Source organism: Perissodus microlepis, chromosome 2, assembly GCF_051167445.1.
Source record: "Perissodus microlepis isolate ML-2025 ecotype Zambia chromosome 2, ASM5116744v1, whole genome shotgun sequence".
In the NCBI taxonomy this organism is placed as follows: Eukaryota; Metazoa; Chordata; class Actinopteri; order Cichliformes; family Cichlidae; genus Perissodus; species Perissodus microlepis.
In genome coordinates, this window is record NC_140462.1 from 29,156,494 (window position 1) to 29,177,510 (window position 21,017).

The following is a 21,017-nucleotide window of genomic DNA, read 5'->3' on the forward strand; positions in this document are numbered from 1 at the left end:
GTATGACAAATCTTCTTTTCTAGGCAGATCTACAACATAAAGACTACAGTCCTTATTCCTTATAAAATATGGTGAGCTTTATCCTCAAACTGCAGAGAAACATTTGTTTATGTCAGGGCATTAAATTTGCTGAAAATTAAAGCTTTAAAAATCTCCTTTTTTATTTGGGTATGCTTTATGCTATTTTAACGTATTGATCACCAATTACATAATTGTTACTTTTAAACTTAATTCAGTAAAATATTTACATTTGCATCTGGAAGATTCCTTTCTAAAGAGGTAAGTTTTAAGCATCTACGTTTAAGCTAAGCCACTGCAGTGATTTACTTTCTTACTTAACAAAAGCAGAGTGAGTATGTATTGGTATGTCCTCTAAAATAAAGCACACATTGACTATGTGGTCCCACTGCACCACTGGTTAAATAGTCTTTTTCTCAATTTTTACCCAGTTGTACTTTTACACATTTATTTATTAATTTTTTTTAACAGTGTCAAACATGATCTGTGGTTGCATGTCTTATGCACGATTTATAGTCCAAGTGGATGTCTGTAGCAAATATCCAGCTTCTGGGCCTGGGAAGAACAGACAGTCTGGCATTCTTGTTGCCTGTACAGAGGCAAAAAAATATATTTGATAATATCTGTAAACATAACTCTGCCCTTAAAAATCCAGCCTCACAGCTTCTTGTATTCTTTTTGTGCAGTAAATTCTTTTATAACTTTATATATATTTCATTTTTTTATGTTCTAAATTCTGGAATCGAAACATTTTCACTTTAAGTCCATTCATGTCAGGCTTTCCCCAGATGCCTGTATAGAGAAGACAAACGCTCTTCAACATTACATGCAAACAACTGTAGTAAACAGTAACTGATCAAAACACAAATGCTTTCAAAAACAGCTGCGGGTGGACAGCATGTTGTAGCCTCTTTATACGAAGACCTAAAAACAATCCCAGCTCAAGAAAAACAAGTTACTGTGAAAAAGGATCACAGAAGAAAAACAACACATTCCTCCCAAAATGTTCAGACAACAGAAGTATAATATAATCCCATCGTTAGTGGGATGTCTGGCTGGGAGCTTTTTTTTCTTTTCTTTTTTTTTTTTAAGTTACTGAAACTGAAGTTGGCAAAAGGGGTTGGTCTGTGGGACTACGGGGACATTCCTTTTCTGTACGATCCAAAACAAGGAGGAGGGAGAGGGGTTAGTGCTGGAGGCCTCTGAGGGGTCACACAGTGGAATGTTCTAGCTCGCGGGTCATGCACCGCCACATTGTTCCCTTGCTAGTATAATCCACATGTATGCACACGAGGCATGCTGGGAACAGACTTCTGACATGCAGTGTTTGGAAAGTGTGTGCCAGGCAGAGAAGATGGAGGAGCCAAAGGCAAACTGACGCATGAATAGTAGAGCAGGGAGGGCTCAATACTTCAAGGTTTCAGCAGAGAGTATGGCCTCACGGGGACCCGGTCGGGTATAGGCACAGATTATTAGGGGAAAAGTGCAACAATGACTTCGCTTTAGTCATTTAGTCAGTTTACAGTTTAGTCATAGCAGATATTTTAGATGCTGGCTAAAGTTTCAAACAGAGATTTATACAACTGGGAAGAGAAAAAATTACTTCTGCAGTTTTAGAAGCTGGGCATGGATAAGTGGTATTGAGGCTGGTAATAATCAAGATTTAAGAGTCTGATGGCAGGTATCATTTATTTTTATCTGGAGGAGAAAAGTCCTTTTATTTGTCCTCTTGAGAAGACAGAGGAGCCAAAATGGCTCATTTCAGCTGGTGCACCAACTCAAACCATCGAGATCCATCATAAAATAAGCTGTATGTCAAAAACTGAAAATAAGAAAAGCAGGTCAACTTTAAAGAAATATTACAAAATACATTCTTGACTGAAATGAGAAGCTCACTAAAATGTAGTGATATTTATGTCCATTTGTTAAAAATGACGTTCCAGCCAGTTAATATATGAAGAATGAACATATGTTATTCTGTGTTATGAAGAAAGACTCAAAGGTCCAGAAGTACTTAAAACTGAATAATAAATATGCTGGTTTAAGATGCTAGAGACCGACCATATATTATAGTAATAACTGCACTTAGATGCTTATTGTAAATTATAGTCTAAAAAATAAATTCCAATAAGTATGCTGTTGGATGGTGCACTGGCTCCTGGATTACAAAAAAATAGAAGTAGCTCAATAGCATACAGCATAGCTAGTGGTTCAACGTTAATTTTCCACCCCTGACAACAATGCAGCATACACTGAGGAGTTGTCACCACGCATTCATTTGAATTTTAAATTCATGCAATGGGAATATCAAGCTCCAGGAAATGTTAATCAAGTACAGGGGAGGTGTGCAGAGACTCACCTCAACTGGTGCTCTCGCAGGTTGGATAAGGCCTCCATCCCATGGAGATAAGAGTAGACGATCTCCAGGTCCTGAAAAAGAAGAACATACATATTTTAGCTTATTGATCAGAGAAGTGATCGATAGAAAATTAACTGGCAGTAGCCACACCAAACAAACAGTTTCTACTCATAGTTCCACTAACTTCAACTCTAAGTTGTCCAGGGTTTGGACCAGTGCTCAGATAAAATATGACTTAATGTCTCTTTGCACTCTGGAAGATGATTAATTACAATTTAGTGTGAAATGCATGAAAATGTGAAATAATGTGAAAATAAAATGGTAGTTGCAGCTCTAGCTTCAAAGTGATGGCACAAAAGGGTCGTTCATCTTCGTCATCGGTCCATTCAGCCATCCTTTTCTTAATAACCCCCCCCCTTCCTATTTTCCATTTTGTCTGTAAAATATTACAAAATTATGAGAAATGCTCAAAACTGTTTCCAAAAGTGACAGTCAATGTCTGTTATATCAAGAAAATAATCCAGAAGTCAAAGAAACTTTTACTGTATAAAACACAGAAAACCAAAAGATTATTGAAACAATGGAACCTGTAAATTATTGATTTCCTTCTTTAACAAAGGCTTTAAAAGCTCAGGCCACACTGATTGCTTAAAAAGAAGCCCTTACTCAATATTCAAATCAACCAACCGCAACATTACTTATTTTTTTAATTGAATAAAATTGAAACAGATTTAGATACAACAAAATTATTCACCATTATTCACTTTCAAGTTGAAATTTCAAGGTAAATTCAGACCTTTTTAAGGAAAGTAAGACAAAAATTGCATTGTTTGGTTAAGTTTAAGAACATTATTGTTGTGTAAATTGGCTAGTGAGGCTAGCGAAGCCTCCTTTGTCATCCTCATCCACAGGATTCCTCTCAGTATATTACAAGCCTGGCAGGCCACAGGACAAATCGTCATAACTGCTTTTGCACACATATAAAGAACATGAAAAGGGGATTTTTGATCTGTAAAGCACAGCCTCAATGATGCACTCCCAGTGCACAATCTAAAATGTGTACAGAGGGACAAAACAACAGCATTGTGTGCTGGAAAAAGTCTCACAGTGGTGAGACTAAAGACATTTGAGACTCATCCAAAATGAATTTGAATTTTCTAAGGCCTTTTATTAGTAAATGCATACTCTGAGACATTTTAAGACTTTTTTTAAGAGCCCATAGACACCCTATTAAAATGCTGATCATTGATGCTGCAGCAGACAAACAGGGTACTTGAATGGCAGACAACATTTCACACGGGCGGTGACATTGACTTGCATAAGCAAACACTGGAATAGAAAGCAATAAAGCACCTCACATAGGAGCTCCACTGAATAACTATAAACTCCCAATTCAATTACTTCATTAATTGACCCAGTGACTGACTCTCAGATTGTCTGGCATGAGTCCAAGCCAGAGGTGAAACAAAGTGGCCCTCACTGAGAGCTGGCAGGCTGCACAGCTACTCCACTGTCTACTGGCACACACTGGGGCACGGACTGTGTGTGCGTTTGTGGTGCACTGCTGGTCGAAGCCACTGGGAAGCCTTTGTCGGCGGCAACTGGAGGTGGATATGCCGACAGCAGAGTGACGGGATAACAGAGAGCCTGTGTTAAGACCCGGCCAGACACACAAACACGCGCATGAAGCGACACAGAATGGACACCCTGTGTCTGGGTTATGTTTCTGAGAGCAACAACGATCAGCTTATTGAAAATTTTATGAAATGCTGGTCACAAATACTGAATGACACAGTTTGTGCTGAATTGGTGTCACAAAATGTGTCAGCAGAGGAGGAGGGGAGTGTCAGAGGAGCCTCAGTGTTACAAGCCTTTGTATAAACATTTCTTTTTGTTTCAAGTGAGTAATTTTAGCATTTTTATCATCAAAACTATAAGCAAAATATAGAAACTAGAGTAGTTTGGCCCAAAGCTGGGGTACTAGGTAGAGTTAAGTCGGAGCAAAAATTTACAAAAATAAAAAAAATAAATAAAATAAAATAAAAAATGTATAGGAATAAAAAAACAAAAAAACATCCATCCATGTTCTTCCGTTTATCCGGGGCCAGCAGCCTAAGCAAAGAAGCCCAGACCTCCCTATCCCTAGCCACCTCTCCTCCAGCTTCTCTGGGGGAACACAGCCATATGTGAGGGGCTTGGATGGGGCCGTGAAAAAAAAAAAAAAAAAAACCCACAAAAAAACAAAAACAAAACCTAGGTAAGCAAAAGAAATGGGGAAAAAAGGAGTAATTAAACTCTAAAAAGGAAAAAGCAAAATGAGCCAAAATGTTCTGCTTTTTAATCCATTTATTAAGTTCCAAGTTAAGCAGCTGATCCCGAAAAGATCCAACTCTCAGCTAAGAGAAAGTGAGGTTAAGCCTGCGATCTTTACTTACAGTGACTCCCCGAGGGCTGTCAATAAATATTCAGGCTTTCATGAAACACCACATATATATCAAGTCAGCCCCAAACAGTTTTTAAAATTTGGGTTTGGTCTTCATAAAACGGACACAAACAGAAACTCGATTTACCCCAAGGGTTGCCTAGCCCTATTACATCACACTGTGATATCCCCACTAACCAAATCCTTATGTTCACTGTGTCTGTGGTCAGAAACACAATGAACAGGAGTCACGGCATAATGATCAGACGTCTACTGCCACCTACTGGCTGGAAGGAGAACTACAACTTTGATTCACCAGGTTCACCGAGGGCACAAAGGTACACCCTCATTCAAATAACACAAATCCGCACTTATTTAGTTACTGAAGATAATAAAAGTATTTTCTGAATTTGGCCTAAACCAAAACAAATTTTTAAGAAAAAATAATTCAAATCTTCCCAAACTGCAAATCCTTCTCAGCCAAACTCATCCTATGTGCTACCTGCACACCACAAAAGCAGCAACACTAAAGACATTTCTTTACATTACATTAAAGAAAACTCTAGTTTTCTTATACAGTCTTTTGTTGCAAATTCTGTAACATTGGGTGTGTGCATGACCTTCTGACACATTAGGTCATTATATTTATAATGCATGTTGGTGGCTTTGCTATGGTAAAAGCACAAACCCCGCAACAGCAACATCGCCACTACAAATACCTCCAAGCAGGAACTTGGTTGCATTGTTTGCATTATTATCTTGGTTTGGGGAACATTTAGCATATACTGGGTTAATAAAAAATAAAATACTAATAATAACTGCTCTAACTTAAGCATAGACACAGAATTCAAACCAAAGGAGACCACTAGATGGCAGGGTTGCAGAGTTTTCTTAAACCTCCTTTTCACAGTGACATAACCGTGAATAAAACAGCGCCACTGAAACACAGCCTAGCAGAAAGAAATATGCAGAACCATCAATTGTGGCTTCAGTCTCAAATATTTTAGATTGACCGTATGGAAAGAATGTAATGGACCCCATCTTTTCCACTCCCTGAGCCTTACATTTTCCGGTTGGATTTTCTTTCTAATACTGGTCTCTATTTACACTGAGCCAAACACGATCGCCACAAAGTACACAGGAAAACGATAAATGAAAGTTTCAGAGCGTGGACCATGGCATCAAATTCAAACCAAACGGTGCTTTTTAATAAAATTCATTTGTTTTATTTCACTATTTGAAGCCTTTGCACAGACTTGTAAAAGCTGATTTTATTATCACTCTTTCTCCTAGATCCAAAATCAAAATGAAGGCCCTTTGATATAAACTTTCATCATTTAGGTGATGCTTGCTTCATGCTCTTTTACTGCTCTGTTGATCCTTCGTCTCAGCCACTCTCTCCTCGAACAGAGACAGGAAGGAAAGAGCAGTGGGCAGCAGAAACTAGGACATGCTGATGAAGGCTGAGTCTAGCCAAAAATTCTCCTCATTGTTTGTCTAAAGACAAAGCTTGTTCATTTTTTTAAAAAAAAGAAAAAAAAAACTCAAAAACTTCTGGCAGCTCAAACTCCCAGGCTGCACTCAGTGACGCCATCTAATCCCTCCCCCTTCCTTTTCAAAACTAATCCTTCCAAGAACACAGGTGGCCCCCACAGGAGGAAAAACATACCAAGATGCTGTTTGTGCTCTATAAAGCCCCGGGGATGCTTCAAAGCTGTTTGTGCAAAACTAGCCACGACGTTCCTCACATACCATTTACATACTGCCACTGAACCTCTTTGTGAAGTCCCTCAGTTATTTCCCTGATGCAACACAATATGTCATCACTCTACAGAGTCATTTGTAAGACAGATGGTAGCAGTGCAATGCAGTAAGACGAGTGGAGGCATTTCCTATCCAGGATACAAATTAAACAATAGCAGGCCTTGTCTTCCTAGTTTTAGGCTTGCAAACACACATACACATACACACACACACACACATATACACATACACACACACACACACACCAAGCGGCTTCCATTTTCCACCCCTTATGTAAGGCCCCAGAGGGAAAGGGTGCACTGTCGGGCCTGTTGCCAGCCTGTTGAGTGGCAAAGCATTCAGTGTGCAGAGGGAGGTCAAGGAAGTTGTGATGTTTTTCCTGCCTTATTTTCACTGAGGTTTCCCATAACCTAAAACAACTGGAGGTTGCAGTAAAAACAAATGCAATACGTTAGGAAAAAGATAATTCCGAGAAACGGCTATATCGGTGACCTGAGGGGTAAAAGAATTGTTTTGCTGCATAACACACATGACACGAGTGACGGGAAAGCAAAACACAATTTATTTTAGACCTAAAACTCTTGAAAACTATGCATAGCACGAGACGGTAGTGCGTACAGCATTTCCTTGATATCGACCTCATGTCTTTGGCAACAACAGTCGAGATGCCATTTATTTATTTTTTGTTAATCAACAAGTCAATTAAAGGACTAATTTATGCGCTTGCAAGTCTGACAGAACAAATTCCTTTCTGACAAGTTTTACCACATCAGGTACCATCTCATGACCTCATCGTGAAGGAATGAGCTCATTCCTTTGTCAGACTGAAGGAGCAGGCATGTCACTGGTGCTTTTTGTTCTCAAAAACAAAGATGCTTAAATTCATTAAAATGATATGATAGGTGCAGAATGGACAAAAGAAGCACCCATTAAATTTTAACATGGATCTGGGTAACTCCATAAAAATAAATAAAAATCAGTACATTGACCTCGGTGAAAGAAGTTCTCAGGTATTTTAGCGACTAAGCTGTCAAATGTGATTAAGTGATTAATACTACAATTTAAATATCTTTTGGATTACCTCAAACAGCTCTGCATCCTAAACGACAGTTAGGGAAAACCTCCACCTTTCTTATCTCTTAACACCACAGTGTCTGTTCAGCACACAGGAAGCTCTCCTTTGGTCAGGCCCTTTCACTGTGACAAAAATGCCCAGTCCATTTATTCAACTGGCTCTGGCTGAGTGCAGATAGCAGACCTCTGCATTCATCTATCACCCACTGCAGAGAAACATCAAAGAAAGGGGCTGAAACATTTCAAAAACAATGAGACACTGTGGGAGAGGTAAACAAAAGAGGCTCTGGTAGGGAAGCAAAGGACATTTCTGATGCCCAAGTATCCTGATGGATGTTCAGATAGTTTTTTTAACAGCAAGTGTCCTTCTTAAAAGGGGAACCTAGTCTTTCCAGATTCATATTCTTGAGTAGCATTGCATGATTTCATGATGACAGTTTTATCCTTCCTTATCTTATACTTGGTGCTGCCCTTTGTTACTTCTTTTAAGATGACACTTTTCTGACTATCTAACCACCCTAGATGAAGCTTAGAAGGGCAGCTCATTTCTCTCAAAGCAATGGATTTCAGACAGCTGCATGATATCAGAGTTTTGGTTATAAACACATAAACACATGCAGATGATTCAAACTTTCAAACTCTATGGATAGAAGTATTCGTTATTACAGGATAAAAAAAAAATCTGGTTATATGTGTCAACAGAGTGAGCAAACTGTAGATAGTGATGCTATGTTGATATATTGTATAGAAATGACCAATTAAATGTTGTAAACCCATAAAACCAGACGCACGATTGCTTGTTCAGTGCTTCGCTGAGTCGCCCAGCACAGTAAATCAATAATAGAGTCACCTTTGTTAACATTTACATCTTCAAGCTGTCGCCATTAGTGCCCGCAAGCACTCGTCTTCACTGCCCGACAAGAAAAATGTTTTGCATTGATCCTCAGTTTATTTTGTTTTTATGCTTTTGTTTAAAGGGAAGAACTGTTCTGTGATATGTTGTTTAAATACAAAAAAAGTTGAGAGAACTGAGATTTCTGAAACTGAAATGTGGAGCAATACAAACCACAAAAAAAAATTCAATTCATGTACCCTGGCATTCTGAGGATAGCTTTCAGGTACCACAGCATATTTCTGCTATTTACCTGTGGGGCAAAACCCTGCTTGCAAACTGCATATTTGACAGTCAGGAACATGCCTTCTTCCTCAACTTTCAGCATCGTTTCTGTGTTAATCTTTCCCCCTGTTACACAAATAGCAGATGGAGCAAGCATCTATTCTACTCTGATTAGTTTTTATTATTTGGTATCAGAGGATTACCGTTTTTTGATTAATCAGTTAATCTTTTACCAAGCCAAATATCCAAAATAAAACCACAAGCTGTTCTCAAATTGTGACACATCAATTGTGTTTTCTGTGATGCCAAGTTGAATGTAAATCAATATCAACCAGAAAGGAAGCAAATCCTCATATCTGAAAATATTTTTTGTCATTTTCTAACCCTGTAATTAAAGTAACCGACCATCTTACCTAAATTTAAGTAAAAGTACACTGATTAAGCACCTTTATAATCAATGAACATTTTAATGGATTATTAATTTAGTCTCCAAACTTGTGAAAATGCCAAACAGGTATGTTTTTGTTTTGTTTCTTCTTAGCCAGCGTCTTAGCTCTTGTTATCAAGCCAATGTACAGAGAAACAGAGGCGCAGTGAGTGTGAGAGAAATGGCCACCTGCTGTGGAGCATATGTACTTTTGTCAGCACTGCCAGGCAACTTGTAAAGAACATGTCTGAATAAGTTTTCACAGTGACTAACATCTCACTGGCAAGCTGTGGAATTTGGCAAATCCTGATCTTTCATTCTGTCCTGGGTGGTGGTTTCGAGGAGCAACCCGTGCTCAGAGTACAAATCGAGCTGTACGAGCACACCAACATCTTAATTACGGTTGCGATTAGTCGCTATAATCGATGATGTCAACCATAAAAATTTATCGACGTGGAATTTTATTGTCGATGCGTCATATGCTAAACCGATGTAAATGTGTTTTTCACTTACCAAGAAAGAAAACTTTCCCTGGAAAGTGCTGACAAAGTGTGTGAAATGTCAGAAGAATCTGAATGTGAGATTTAAAATAATGCAATTTGAGACCATTAAGACTGCAGTTTCAAATGTGCAGGCGACAAGCTGCAGCTCTGTTCTCTCTCATTATGCTATCCCTGTCTAAGATGCTTACCATCTTGATCCCTGGCAGCCAGAGAAGCAAAGGCTGTCCTAATCACAGCACTTTGCGCAGAGAGGATTTGTTGTTGTTCTGTTTCAGAAAATAGCTGCAAAAAGCACAAATTAATCCCCCACGACTTGGGAAAGAGGACGACCTAGTTTTATAACAATCGCTCATTTGTCACCACGGGCTGAGCTTCTCTCTCCATACCTTCACCCTGTGAACTTTACTGCGACCGCTTCAAGGTTGGAAGCAGACAGCAAAGATTTAGTATGCAAAAAAAAGCCCATCGGGGTTGGATACCATAATGACGACGCAGGAATGCAACTCGCAACTGTTCGAACTGTGATACAACTTTTTTTCTTTCTTTTTTTTAAATTTATTTTAGACATAACCAGATAGCATCTTTCCTAAAGCTTGCTCTTATTCAGTCAGTCATTCAGGTATCAGTTCTGTGTAGCCGCATACCACATCATGATCCGCAGCATTCCTTGGAAGTTTTGACCCATTCCAGGTTTGCCCCGCTGTGTCCCCCCACATTGAGAGAAGAATCAGTTACCAAGACTTTGCAGGGGTCGTCTTATGTGTCAGGTCGGGGTGAGGCTTGCATTCCTCACATGGCGCTGGCTAGATATCTCAGTGACCACACCACACAGACACACACAAGGTTCAAAGAGGCCATCTCAGTCATGCCCCTCATCCCCTACTCCTCACTAACCTATGGCAGGTACACATGGCATACAGGAACCATCTGAGTAAACTATCCATGAAGGCAGAATTAAAGAATTTTTAGCATATTTTAGTGTTAGATGTGTTAAATGACTCCAAACCAACTGACTTAATAAGTTTTCTCACGTTTAAATACTACTATATGTGTAATTGTAAACAAAAATGACACAAAATGCTAAATTTTGGCTTTTGAAACCATGAAAACATGCAAATCAAATAGTATTTTGAAAATCTTTAGAAGACTTGAAATTTTAAAAAAGAAGAAAATAACAAAAAGACGACAAGCTACCATAAGTAACAAATGAGTAATAATTAAAACTCCATAATTTTAACAATATAAATCACATTATAACATTATTCGACTGGTTAAAGGGGACAGAAAACAACACCAAATCTTAACAAAAGGAATCCAATTTCTTTTTACTATTTTCTGCTATTTTTAATTACGTGTTTAACTCAAAATAATATTCTATTTACAGCCCTAATTTTCAAAACCGTGTCATGTCTTTCAGGTCTTATTTTAATAAAGTATTAAGCTCAACAGCTAAATGTCACTTTCATTAAAAACAAGCACAGAGACAGCAGCACAAATCCTGTTGTGCCTTTTATCCGTTCTTTTGGACAATAATATGGCGTCGTATGAAATTAAATGTTAGTCTTATTGATGTGTGGCTGTCAGATAAAGAGCATACGTCTGCATTGCAGATGCAATAACAATTTTCATTGAGTGCTGGAGAATGATGCGGTGGACAGGCCAGCTGAATGAGGTGGTAAATTGCCTAGAGTAGTGTAACAAGGTAAAGAGGCCACTGGGAGTCAGACAGCCACTGCTGAAGGTTGGAGGGTCATGTTGCCTACAATGCAGTATCTGCTAATGGCAATATATTGCATTATATTGTCTGCTCAGCACAAATGTTTGTGTCAGTGGCAACTGGGACTGAGAAAAGCTGCCCCTGACAGGCAGACAAAACACCAATGAAAACTGCTCATTCCAAAATGTGCACAACATTCATCATACTCCTCAGGGCTGCTGTATGATGCTGTTTGCATTAGTGTGTGCATGTGTGTATTCTCTCGTCTTTGTTTGAACATTCCCTGTGTTAACAGGGTGGTCAGCAGCTGTCCTTGAATCTGTATTGACAGAGAGTATGGGATCTGCTGGGTATTTTTATCCATTAGCCTGTGTGAGAGAGCAGGTGGAGGCTTTGTGGGCTACAACAAGGTCACACAGTGACGAGTGACGTTATGCCGTTATCGCTGACTGCTTTGGCCAAATGCTAAAGATTGAGTGCCTGCCTCCCCTCCCTCATGGAAAGACATTGCATGTGGCAAGAGTAAGAAGTGAAACTAGAGAATAGAAGAAATATTACATTACTAACTTTGGACAAAAAAGAAAAAAAAAAACCAAAACAATCAAGATGAAGATAAGGCTGGAAAGATGCTACTCAGTGTAATTTAGCAAGTACTTCTTCACATTGTCGACTAATGAAAAATGGTCGCTTGTACAAAAGGCTAAATGTTGAATCAAAAGGAGGAGCTAAATCCTCAGATTACCAGTGTTGTACCACTGAGACTATATTAAAACCTTGTGCCACCGGAATGAAGTTGGCACATGTTACACAAAGGTAATTAGCAGTCTTACTAACATTAAGCACTTGGGGTTAACTTAAGCTAGCAGAGCACATGGTCCATACCTTCTTCCTCTTGCTTCTGATGCAGATTTAAGTGTTGCACAAAACAACTACACTTCCACTGCCACCTGTTCAGATGTGCCTGAGAAGAAGACAGGAGTCTTTTTTTGTCAACAGGAAGGCATCTAATACACCCACACGGCCTCCACTTCCACTTTTACACCAGCTTGATGTAATTTATTGAATAGAATTACACCACTGAATGATGGTGGGAGGTTGAAGGGCCCGGTGGAGCAGAACAACTCAACAGTCACAGGGAAAATTTAAAAGCACTTGGGAGCTGCTGTTTATTTCCCACTGTGGTCAGGGCAGCTGGTGGACATGGTGACTGGTTGGAACAGGACTCAGGGAGGCATGTGAATGAGCTTAACAGCACCTACTTGAGTTGCCTGCCAGCATAAAACCCTGAAGAGGTGAAACACTCTCAGTCTCCTGATGCATGCTAATCAGATGCAAGCTGGAGTGCAGAAGCAGCGGGACATCTGTAAGTTTGGTTACGAGTTGCAAGATGTCAAAAATAGGAAGTGTGCCCACTTCACTGAACTCTAGCAAAACTTTGTTAGCGGTAAGTATGTCAAAACAACAGATGAAGGGTAACTGACCTTTCCATCCCTGCTTTGATCAATACTACAGCCTACCTACATGGATGTGTGTTTTGGCAGTGGATGTGTGCAAATTTATTCTGGCCAGCACCTCCACAAACAGAATTGTGCACCAAACCTCAAGCAACCTATTCTAAAGATAAAGTTATATAAAGAGTGGGCTTGAGTATCACTGCAGCATGTTAAAATATATCTCACAATGTTGACCATCTCATCTGATGGCTGCAAGACAGCACAATGCTGCAAAATAAATACCTCACCCACCCGAGTGTTTTTTTTTTGTTTTGTTTTTTTTTTTTAAATAGAAAGAACAAGAAGTTTATTGATTTTTGCTCAAACCACATTGAGAAAAACCTCTAGTGATTAAAAAAAATTAATGTCAGCTGATTCAGTCTCAGTTGATAACTTATAAAAAGGTGTCTCATTACCAAGGTGTCACACAAGCAGCATTTCATGATGAGTCAAATGCAGATATAAAGATAACAACACAAACCACTTTATTGTTTATTCTGAGATTTAGTCCTTTCACAACACGTGCCAACAAAAGTGCACGATCCGTGACAGATGACCATCAGCCGCTATTCAAAATATATTTAATCATGCATTATTAACACAAGTGTTGTCACAAAGAACACAAAAAAAACTTCCCATTTCTTTTTTCTTTAAAGAGTGTCAACTAGGTGAAATTTTTTCTCATCTTTAAATAACGTATACAAATAGTTTTAGAAGTTCTTATGGTCAGCATTTGGGAAATAGCTGCATTGTTCACAAGTGGAGAGAATTTCTTATGAAATAACCAATAGGAGTATGATTTATCAGATGAAAGTTGCACAAGGTGAGAAAGGGGTAATTTCTTGCTTTGCACACACACAGCGATTACTTATTCAGAAGCTGCAGTAAACACTGCAAGGACAAAAGACTGCACTGCTGTCCTTGAGGTGATCAACAACATGATTTCTTCTTTATGTGAGAATTCGCTTTCCTGCAGCAGTCTGCTAGTGCTTAATATTATCCACACAAGCCACACTGATACAGGATCTCAGGGCTATCTAATTAGCACCAAATGTTATTTGCTGACTCAGTTGCACTCCGTAACACTAGAGAACTGCCACACAGGGCAGGAAGTCAAAGCTATCAACAGCATCACAAGAAAAAGTTCCAAGGATGTGGGATTACAAATGAATGCAATTAAAAGCTTTGAAACAAAATTCAACACATGCTCTGGTATAAGTGGTCACAAACTGGCAGAATTTTAAATCCTGAGGTGAAAAGTTCAGCTATTGCGCTTCTTTTCTTGTCATATCCACTTCTATCTTCATAAATACAGTGTTGTGTTAGAACCCGTTTCTCCAGTTGCGTCAATTCACTTAGCATGACTTTGGATGAATATCAAACTTGATATCCATCTGGGTTGCCCACAGGGCCAGATTTAAAAATCAGGACCATCTTCGTCACTGAATCAAACACTGTATAAGCAAGCAACAGCCAGTCTGTGGTCTCCTGACACAGTTTGTTACCACAGTGATGTGACTGACCACAGACTTATTCAGAGGCAACCACTGTACCAAACTCCAAACACAGCACTGACACGTGCTGGCTCTCCTGGAGGTCTCTGTATAATATTATACGTACATGCAGTTTGCGCATTTTCTTATATTTGGAACTTCGAGTGTTGATCAATTAATCCTTAAACTTTTTGACTACTAATTACTCACATCATTTTGGAGCAAAAATGCCAAATAAATCGTTGCATGTCTTTAAATGTGATAATATGTTTCATAAAAGATAATATTGGGCACAAAATCATGCTTAATTTAATCAATGGCATATTTATCCCGATTAATATGAACCAACTTTGAACTATGGAGGATCCACAATATTCATTTGTTCATTTTACAACTACAAAAAAACTCAAGTATATCTAAATATCCATTTATAATCACTATTAATAATCCTAATGTCTTGGGTGAAACCATCACACTTCTTTTAGCTAGCAATAAGCACCACAATGGTTTAGTGTGGACTCAATGGGGGTCTTTGACCAATACTTGATACAAAGGGATCTCTCTGCTCTGTCACTGAACCTCATCGTAGCAGGTCCGTACCCGGGAACAAAGCCAACTGTCCAGCCAAATGAAACCTGCCCCATTTCTCTCAAACAAAGGCCTCAAAGAGGTGCAGTGCAATCATCACAGACTTACGCAACACCATATAAAGATCAATCCGAGGGCTCAAAGCAAAAACGAAAAGAAAAGGATAGGGTGGATAAAGTAGGGTGTAGATGGGCTTTAATCTTTCCGAGCCAAATGGCTTGCTTGGTGGCCTAAATGATCCAGAAACACTCAGTTCCAGCTTCCCTCCTCTTCTGTCCAATTAACTTGACACAAATAGAAGCCCAAGGCAGGAGGAGAGTTACTAATAAAATCCCCCAGACTTTGACAATGGGAGCAGAATAACACTGGTTCCCCAACTGCCTGGACTCAATACTGTGCTGTTGATTCCTAAACCGCAGAAGCATTAATCCCAATCCTCCCCCTGGTGCATTTGAAAGAATTCAATAATCAATCTTTTCCATCTCCGCTGCTTTCTCCTATGGCTTCCTGCAGAAAGTAATTCCTACATTGCAACGCTACTATAGCTGCTGGTTGCTAGGGAACAACCAGTGAAAATCTCTAAGAAAACAGCTTTCACAAAGATTTCGCATATTAGCTCTCCAAGGCCACAAACACGCTAAAGTCACCAGAGGGACGATGGAGTTTGTTTGTTTGAAATCTCATGTAGAATCCCATCGAAGGATTTCGATGCTGTTAAGTGGATATCGTTTAAAGCCCACACCCATATAAAAGAAAGAGAAACTGTCAAAAGAATAGCTGACTAAACATGTTTCAGTCTTACGGTCCTGATTTTTTAGGCATACTATAGTGAACCCAACAGAAAGCACACACTTCCCCTCCCCAGTACAGTACTGAAAGCCTTCAGGAAAAAAAAGAACCCAAGCTTTTAAAGTGCTTCTTAGTATAAAAGCCCATTAAAGTAAAATTGACACTATGTAGCACTCAAGGTGACATGAAACACACGTTTGATATTTTAAGAGAAAAAAAAAAAAAAAAAAGAATCAATGTCTTAATTGACTTACTTTTTCACTTGGCAATCCTGTGCTTTCAATTCCTAAATTGATTTTAAATGCAACCTTAGCTGTGTCAGTGCTCTCATGTTTGGAGCTTTTCCAGAGGGTCTTCAGGCTGCAGGATTATCAGCACATGAAGAGCAAGTTCCCTCTGAGCTGGGAGTGAGCCAGCGCCATTGCCTTTGTTAGTAGCTAACAACATTGTCATCTATGCTCTTTCATCGTCTGCCATCACAATGGAGCAGGGTCTAGCGCTTGCCTGTTTTAGGTGTGATTTCTCATCTTTTTTATCTCAAAAGCTGTGACCATGGTGCTGAATCCAAAGGAGACAAAGAAACAATGCTGCCCCCTCCCCCATTCCAATAAAAGCTACAGGAGGGAATAAAACACTTTAGTCAATGAGAGCTGACGATGTATCTGCTCAGGTGCCACTTTAGGTCACAACAGCTACAAAGCAACAGCAGAGAGACACTTAAGCATACAAAGCCAACAATGTCTCCTGTGTGAAAATAGCGGTATCAGCATGCAATCACAATTAAGCTGTACATTAGTGTCAGTTCTTGAAGCCCAGCTTAGGATTTGCAAATGTTTCGCAACTTAACAACTGATTTTCTTGTATGTGGTATATGCACCACATTGGTTCACAACAAGCCCACTTAAGTCCTGAATGGAAATTTCCTGTTTACAGAGCTGACTTATGATCCCACCCAAGGCCTTTCACTTCATACTGAAATAGGCCTCCCCTCCAGAAGGAAGGGGATTTCAGGCTATATCCTGAGGAAGTTTTACAAAAGAAACATGGCAAACCATTGTGATCTTTAAAGACTTCAGTCACAAGATGAAATTTCCCCCTTTTTCTTCGCCATATTCAAGTTAATCAAAGCTGAAGGATAGAAAACTCCAGTTAATTGGTTTTTTCAAGTTCACAGTTTCAATTCATTGAGTCTTCTTGGAACATTGGCTTATAGCAGTCTGTATTTGCTTTAATTGCTTTTGTTGTGTTCCACCAAGTGGCTATAGATGTTCTTTTTTTCCCCCCAATATTAGGATTTATAAGACGGCTTCAATCTGCCTATAACGGCACTAGGTCTGCCACAAACGATTATTTTGATAGTCGACTAATCAGATCATGCATCCATTGGACGTACAGCGTACAGCTTATTGCACCAGCGTGCATCTGCTCTTATATAACTATCATTAGCTTAAAGCTTTAAGTGGTTAAGGTATGTGCTAACTAAAAATAAAGGCAAGATGATAGTTTATTAAATTTTAATGAAATCTGCAGATTGTTTCGGTGAAGTTTAATAAACTCCTTGCTATCTAAAATATAACAGGACACCGGAGTATATTCTCGAGCATCTCACACTTCTGATAATCAGCTGTCTGCTTGACGTTTATTCAGCTGTGTAAAAACTAGAACTTTAATCTCAGCCAAACCAATTTACTCAGGAACAAATAAAATACTGAAAAAAGCCAAACAATAACATTTTAAGTTAAGTTATCTAAGTGACTCATATATGTTTAACCTGAGTAGCGAAAGACAGCGGTGGGTTTGAAAACGATTTGCCGGGAGTCCGATGTTCTCACGGGCTCTAGTGAGCCTTGCCCCCTGCTAGCTATCGAGCTAGTGGGTAGCAGACGTCTCCGAAAACGTCGGAGCGCTTTTGAAAATATGTGGTGTCTTGATAAACTGAGCAGATATTTGAAGTTTACACATTTACATTCTCGCCTAAAAATATGTTAAACGTTTATTTTGTGACCCAGAAAGAATAATAAGAGTAATATTAAAACTAACTAGCTGCCGCCATTGTTGGAAACTGAGCTGGGCTGCGCTATGAATTCCGGGACAGAGCTACTTCTTCTTCTTCGAGGTTTAACGGCAGCTGGCATCCTTGTACATGCAGTGCTGCCCTCTTCTGTTTCAGTCCGTTATTACACTCTTAAATCCTACTACTTATTCCTGCATCTTTTGTGATCTTACAAAGCTTCAAACGACACGTCGACTATTAAATCAGTCGTCGGCGATTTTGATAGTCGACGTAATCGTGACTAGTCGACTAATCGTGGCAGCCCTAAACAGCACTAAAGTAAATCTTATATACACGTTTGTAGCACTTAAAAAAATGAAGATATTTATTTATTTTATTTTATTTTATTGGCTCACACATTCTTATTTGTATAAATTAACTTAAACCATGAGTTTATTGCAACTCATGGTCTATAACACAAGCCCTTTTTTCAGTCTACCTGGCATGTGCACAACTGCAGTTGGTACAGTTTAACTAAAGTGGCTATTTCCAATGTAGTGACAATATGACTGGTGTGATTTTAAACGCTTTTGACAAGCACAAGCTGCTTGCAACAGGGAGTCATTGTGTCTACACTATACTTGTGGATCTGGTGGAGTCAAAGCACAGAAGCCTATAGCAGAGCATGCAACATGTAATTACATACAGTTTTCATTTAGTCAAGTATAAACACAGTTGCAGACATTCTACATCAATACAACTAGTAGTAAAAGAAACCACAGGAACGTGGCACATTTTAAATGAACAACATTTTTATGTACAACATAAGAGCATCTTTTGAAGTGACATTTTTAATAACAGTTACTCAAATTGGCTAACTGAACAAACGCCATTTTCTTAACAGTCATATGAGACTTTGTAATATTCCATTAATGACTCAGTGAGGAAACTATTAGCTTACAATGTAAATAGAAACTAAAGACAACAAAAACTGCTGAAGGGTTTTCCTGTCATTGTGCACAAGTAGTATTTAACTGGCTAGCAAGCTCTTTAGTCCAAAGGTACAATTAACACATTTTTTAAAAATTAAGCACCATTAAGATTTTAACCATCAAGTAATAACACACTGATATCAATTAAAATAAGATGAGGAATCACTGCAACTTTTGCCTCTTTAAACACACTCATTTTCACTTACACACTGGTAGGGCTATTGGAAAATAACTATAAGAAGTATTTATAGGGTATCGTGGCATTTAAAAAGCTCTTCTAAAGCATCTCATAATTGCTCAATTTAAAATCGATCTTCAGACTGGGAGTGACTGGAAGACGCAAATTACAACATTATTGAAACAATCTTCAGCCGGATGAAACTTGTGTTTGAGGCTCATCATCTTTAGTTTCATTTTAACCTGCTGTTTGCTTTTAGATTTCCGTGTTTACTTTTACATCATGGTTACAGTTAACACACACAAACCCTTTCACACATGAATCACAAGTTAGGAAGTTCCAAGGATTTCACATGCACTTTATTCACACAGTCACTGAAGATCCTCTAGATCACCTATGCAGCTATTTCCCCAATTAGAATGGAGGATAACACACCTTTTGCACAACATGCTGTTACAGGAAGGTGCCTGCTGCTCTTATCTGTGGGACTGACAACTGACAATGGCCATAAAATAAAAGTGGGTGAATTTGACAAACGAAATTAAATAAAATTATTCAATCTAAACAAGTGCACAAATCACCTTTAAACAGATGGTAAATGAAAATAAACAAGGCCACGATCTACTAAAAAGCAAAAAATATTAACGAAAAACATTCCATTTAAACATGCTAACCAGTCACCTCCAGTTGATAAGAGTCACATCATGTCACCTCACCTATCAAATGTTTCCTCACAGAGACCTAACATAATGATCGCTTTAGGGTTAACTGAAGGGTGCTTTTCACCAAGTAGTTGTCTTATAAACATCTGACATATTGTGCATCTCATTGGTAAAGTGAGGCTTAGATCCATAGCACTCGCAAAAACTTGCAGAAATACCCTGTAGAGAAGCCTTTATATTGTGTTAATGACACGTACTGTGCCTACTGCATAAAATAATAAGAAACAAATGTTTTTCCTGTAGAGGGATAAGAATGAATTGCGGTAATGTGAACAAGGTTCAGGACACCACCTACTATGCAGCTACCTTCTAAAGACGCTGAAGGAGGAGCTGCTAGCAATGCAAAAGACAAACAGTCTCCATGTGGTGGTAAAACTGAGATTTAAAAAATACCATTTAAAACCACCTGGAGACGCCAGTATAGCCTGGTGAAGGATGGTAAAACTGAATTTCCACTAACGGCAGACTCAGTCCTGTCAGTCCTTGCCTAGAGTTTAGCCTAGCTTGCTTATACAACTCATAAAATCTTTAAGGGACATCGAAAGTTATTCTGTGCAATAAAAACCCTGTAGCCAAGCCACAATACATAAGCTATGTCTGAATTATTTCCCACCCCAAATATGTGCATTTTTTAACCAAGTGGGTAAAATACATTAACACCAACCACTACTCCCCATGCTAGGGTTGAATCACTTCTCATTATCTTGAGTTTTCACTCTTGACACAGAATCACATTAACAGTATGGATGAAATGAAGCACCAGTGAAAATGTACTCGCCTGAGGTTTTTACAATGAATAAACTTGCAGGAGCATCATGAGTTGTCATTATGACATGCTAGTCACAATGACAGAATCATGTTTCTGTCACCGGCTTGTGCTCATTGTGTTGTGCTGTACAGTTCAGACTAACGCCCCTTTTCTCAACAATATTCCCTTTCTTAGAGAATTATGTATGGCCCTTTACAGTCCTTGTTTGCTTTCTCATTGGAGGGAACCAGATTACGCAATCACAAATAAGCAAATACCACTTTAAGAAGATTGCACACACATTAGCCTCTCAAAGGAACTGCTAGTGCAGTGTTATGTAAGCCTATTTTTGATACTTGGTCTTTGTTACATTGAGGCAACACAACACCTAAGGAGATCTGCATACTAATCGTGGCAAGGATGATTAATGAAAAGTGTTTGCCCTCAACAGGAGTGGCTTAAGTGTGAAGGAACTATAGGGCCATATGGGAAAACTCCTGGCAGTGGATTGCCGTTTGAGGTGAACCAAGTCAAGTGTCAATTAGCCTGGTCAAAGTCTGAGCCGCTGATGACTGAATAAGTAATGCTCAGCTATAACTGACGTCACAACATTTAAAGAG

General features: G+C 38.9%; 1 protein-coding gene across 8 annotated transcripts in view; it reads right to left on the reverse strand.

The window, feature by feature from the left end:
• The window catches only part of rapgef2b (Rap guanine nucleotide exchange factor 2b), a 109,911-nt gene that overhangs the window by 77,786 nt on the left and 11,108 nt on the right, over positions 1–21,017 (reverse strand). For all 8 annotated transcript variants that reach the window (XM_084954569.1, XM_084954543.1, XM_084954532.1 and 5 more), the window contains exon 2: positions 2,378–2,448. In XM_084954569.1, the coding sequence (XP_084810695.1) occupies positions 2,378–2,448 (71 nt within the window). The remainder of the gene's footprint in view (positions 1–2,377; positions 2,449–21,017) is intronic.